This window comes from Otolemur garnettii, unplaced genomic scaffold, assembly GCF_000181295.1.
Source record: "Otolemur garnettii isolate 467f Iridium unplaced genomic scaffold, OtoGar3 scaffold00127, whole genome shotgun sequence".
NCBI classification, from domain to species: Eukaryota; Metazoa; Chordata; class Mammalia; order Primates; family Galagidae; genus Otolemur; species Otolemur garnettii.
In genome coordinates this window covers 4109870-4114246 of record NW_003852522.1, presented here as the reverse complement: position 1 = coordinate 4114246, position 4377 = coordinate 4109870, and the positions used below count along the sequence as shown (strand labels likewise).

Sequence of the window (4377 nt, the reverse complement as noted above, 5' to 3'; positions counted from 1 at the left end):
AAAAAAAAAAAAAAGAAAAGAAAAGAAAAATCCAGAATAGGCAAATCCTTAGAGACAGAAAGCACATTAATGGTTTCCAATTCTTTTGGGTATCCAACTATACTGTAGTGGGATTCACTGGAGGTCATGTCCATTTATTAATACAGGCTCCTAGAAGGAAAAATTTAAAATAGCCAGCTATCCATGTCAACTGATTAATCTTGGAATCTCTGGCTGGGCTGGTGCATGGATCAAAAGTTAACATGAGGGCCAGGTGTGGTGGCTTATGCCTGTAATCTTAGCATGCTGGGGGGCTGAGGTGGGAGGATCACTTGAGGTTAGTTCAAGACCAGCCTGTGCAAGAGTGAGAGCCCCCCCCCCAAGTCTACAAAAGATAGAAAAATTAGCCAGTGTGGTGACACAGCTTATAGTTCCCACTACTAAGGTTGAGGCAGGAGTATTGCTTGACCCCAGGAGTTTGAGGTTTCTGGGAGCTAGGCTGATGGCACAGCACTCTAGGTCAGGAAACAGAGTGAGAGTTTGTATAAAAGAAAATAAGTTGGCATGGGATATAATTATGGTTTGAGGAGAAATGACTAGCAGGGAAAAGTCTGGGTGGGAAGTCAGGATAAGTTGGAGAGGTTAGAGAGAATTGATTTAGGAATTGAGGACTGGGGTGAGTTCAAGGTTGGGCATTAGGAAGTGAACAAGTAAATTGAAAATGAATTGGAGATTGGTGGTTTGTGGTGTGTTGCATGAGTTTGTAGTTGTTGATTAAGGATGGCATCAGTTGAGTTGGAGGTTGTGGTGTGGGTGTGCTGAGTCGAATTGACTGTTGGGTTGAATTACATTAGGGTTGATTTGAGAACTGGGATGGACTGAGTAGGAGTAAATGTGAGTTGCTATGAACAGGGGGTGAGAATTAGTATTTTGATGAGTCAAGATGGGATCAGTTAAAAGGAAAGTTTGGTTTGGAGTGATTTGAATTGGAGGTTAGATGTTAGATTGAGGTTTTTTTGTCTTTTTTTTTTTTAAGAGTTGTTTATATATATTTTTTGAGACAGAGTCTCACTATGTCACCCTTTGTAGCGTGCTGTAGCGTCATAGCTCATAGCAACCTTAAACTCTTGGGCTCAAGTGATTCTCAGCCTCCCAAGTAGCTGGGACTATAGCTGCCTGCCACAACACCTGGCTATTTTTGTTGCAGTTGTAATCATTGTTGGTTAGCTGGCCCTGGCCAGGTTCAAACACACCAACTTTGGTATATGTGGCTGGCGCTGTAACCACTGTGCTATGGGTGCTGAGCCGGTTTTTTGTCTTTTAACAGATTTATTGAGATATAATTCACATACCCTATAATTCACCTATTTAAAAGTGTGTAATTAAATGGTTTTTAATAAATTCATAGACTTGTATAATCATTATCACAATCAACCTTAGAATATTTTCATCACCCCCAAAAGAAGTCTCCTATCCATCAGCAGTCATCCTTCATACCTTCTCAACTTCCCAGCTGTAGGAAGCTTCCAGTTTGCTTTCTGTCTCTAAGGATTTGCCTATTCTGGATATTTTATATAGGTGGAATCAGACACTCTGTGGCCCTTTGTGTCTGGCATCTTTCACTCGGCACGACGGTTTGCAGGTTCTTGATGAGTGCTTCTTTCCTGTTATCAAACGCTCTTCCACTGAAGGCCACATTTTTTTTTCTTTAGACAGAGCCTCAATCTGTGTCCCTGGATAGAGTGCTGTGGCATCACAGCTCACAGCAACCTCCAACTCCTGGGCTTAAGTGATTCTCTTGCCTCAGTCTCCCAAGTAGCTGGGACTATAGGCGCCCACCACAACGCCAGGCTATTTTTTGGTTGTAGATGTCCTTGTTGTTTGGTGAACTTGGGCTGGATTCAAACCTGCCAGCTCTGGTTTATGTGGCTGGTGCCTTAGTTGCTTGAGCTGCAGGCACCGAGCCTGAAGGCCACCTTTTTTTTGTTGTTGCAGTTTGGTCAGGGCCAGGTTTGAACCCACCACCCTCAGTATATGGGGCCAGCGCGCTACTCACTGAGCCACAGGCACCTCCCATGCCACATTTTGCTTATCCATCCATCAGCTAATGCATTGTTGAGTTGAGTTTAATTGAGAGTGATGGAGGACTGGTATGAGGTGAGTTAGGTCAGGTGGGATTGGGTAGGTAGAGGTTGCCAGTTGGGGTGAGTTTCCTTCCAAAAACCCAGGGTTTGCTTGCCCTAATATTCCTGTCACAGAGCCCTGTAAGGCCACCTGTATACTTGTCCTGGGTTTCCTCATTCATTCAGTGTTGCTAAGGGTCTTGACCCTATGAAGAGTGTTGGTGCTCACTGGGTGATTGATTAGTTTATTTACTCATTCATTCATTCAATTTTCTTGAATTCTTGAATTCTGTTTCTAGATGCTGGGGATAGAAGAAAGATGGGGTCTGCCCTCATGCTCTTATTCCTAATGGAAACAGAGTCTAATTAATTAAGACAGGTAGCAATAGGTGCCTCAGATGACACAAGAGCCAGTTCCTAAGACAGATATGACCAGTACCAGATGAAAGACAGAGACCTACACAGTTTGACAGTTTATTCTCAAACTTGAGATGCCAATTTTGCCCTATGGCCTGGGGGTGGGAATAGTTGTGCTGTAATCTCTCTCATCCTATCCCAGCCTTCCCTAAGGAGGAAGCAGATTAAATATACAACAGAGAGGATTTTTCCCTTTTAATACAGACCCAGGTATAAATAGAGCAGGCAGCACCATTAGGATCCTGAATTACCCCCACCACCTTGGTCCCCAAACCACCTGGCATGGCAAGATGGGCTTGGAGAAATAGGGGGGCAGGGAGAGGAATACATAGAGCTGGGCTGAGGCAGCGGGAGGAACACATAGCTCCGTCAAGGGAAGTCCCATTTCCCTCCGTCATCTGACTTGAGTTCCTTCACTGTGAACCCACCTGGGAGTAGCAAGCAGTGAAGGAGTCTCAGCCTGGGGCCAGCAGACATCCAGTGCTTAACTCTGGGGAGGGGCAGCACCAAAGGGTGTGGGAGGCACTGACTAAAGAGTAGGGAGGCAGATACTGGGGTGGGGGTTGTTCATCAGCTCACTGCATGGTGTCCAGGGGTAAGGAGTGAGGGTTGAGGGGTGGATTGAGGGGGAAAAGCCAGACTGTAGTATGCCACTTGGAGTGGGGTGGGAGGAGGCTGCACCCTTTGACCAGTGGAGCTCAGCCCCCAGCCCCCTGGAAGGAAGAAGGAACACTGTTTGACCTTGATGAGCAGTCACATCCCTGGCTTCAGAGTCACAGAAAATGATAAATATGATGGCTTCAAAGCCTCAGCACCAAATGTGCCCCTCTGGGGGCGCCTTATTGTCCTCCCACCCCAAAGACTCTCAGCTGCTAAAGCAGATGGGGCCCAGTTCAAACCCAAACTTCTGGTTCGTCTGGCCAAAGTCAGTGGCTGCCACATCCCACAGGGGCAAAAAGCCTGCTCGAGAAGAGCTGAATTCCAAGAGGGTCTTTGCCTGTCCCTTCCGGAGCTGACCATGGAGAAGATGGGGATAGTGAGTTGTAGAGGGAGCGGACTGAGGCCTTGCCTCCCCTCCCTGGCCAGCCCTTAGTCCCCTTACCCGGCAGCCATCCTGAGGAACACTGATGGTGGCCGCTGCTGTCTGGTTGAAAGACAGCTCCTCCCCATTGGTACCGAGGAAGCGGAGGGAGCGGCTGTGGTCACCTGCAGCTTCGTCCAGCCAGGCGACTGAGTTCTGGCAGGAGTAAGTGAAACGCTGGCGAGCCATGGCGCTCAGCAATTTCAGGAAGTTCAGCTGCACCACATTCACTGGGGACCCGTCGGCATCCACATAGGAGAACTGAATGTGGGGCAGATCATGGGTGAGGGTGCTCTTGAGCTCCTGTCCTGTCTGCAGAACCCCCCTCCCAGAATCTCCATCCGCCCACTTGGGAGGCTGGGGCAAGAGAATCACCTAAGCCCAAGAGCTGGAGGTTGCTGTGAGCTGTGATGCTAGGGCACTCTATATTTTAATCACTTCATCCACCAAATCCCAGATTTTAACATGCTCAGCTCCACCCAGAATTCACAACTCTACTTCTACTCTACAGAGCCAACATCTGCTCTGTCCAATATGGCAGCCACATGTCCAAGAGCATATGGTTTTCGTGCACTTAAAATATGGCCAATTCCACAGAAGGATTATTTCTTATTTACTTGTTTAATTTTTATTTATTTACTTTTTTTAAGAGATAGAGTCTCGGCTCTGTGCCTGTGGCTCAAGCGGCTAAGGCGCTAGCCACATACACCTAAGGTGGCGGGTTCGAATCCCCAGCCCGGGCCCACCAAACAACAATGATGGCTGCAACCAAAAAAT

The 4377-nt window shown here is 47.3% G+C and overlaps 1 protein-coding gene across 1 annotated transcript in view; it reads right to left on the bottom strand.

The window, feature by feature from the left end:
* Positions 1–3280: 3280 nt before the first annotated feature.
* Positions 3281–4377, bottom strand: part of COL5A3 (collagen type V alpha 3 chain) — a 43759-nt gene continuing 42662 nt past the window's right edge. Inside the window, exons 63-64 of the mRNA XM_012810140.2 lie at positions 3622–3861; positions 3281–3531 (exon numbers count right to left, since the gene is read on the bottom strand). Coding sequence (XP_012665594.1) covers positions 3385–3531; positions 3622–3861 — 387 coding nt within the window. The 3' untranslated portion in view covers positions 3281–3384. The remainder of the gene's footprint in view (positions 3532–3621; positions 3862–4377) is intronic.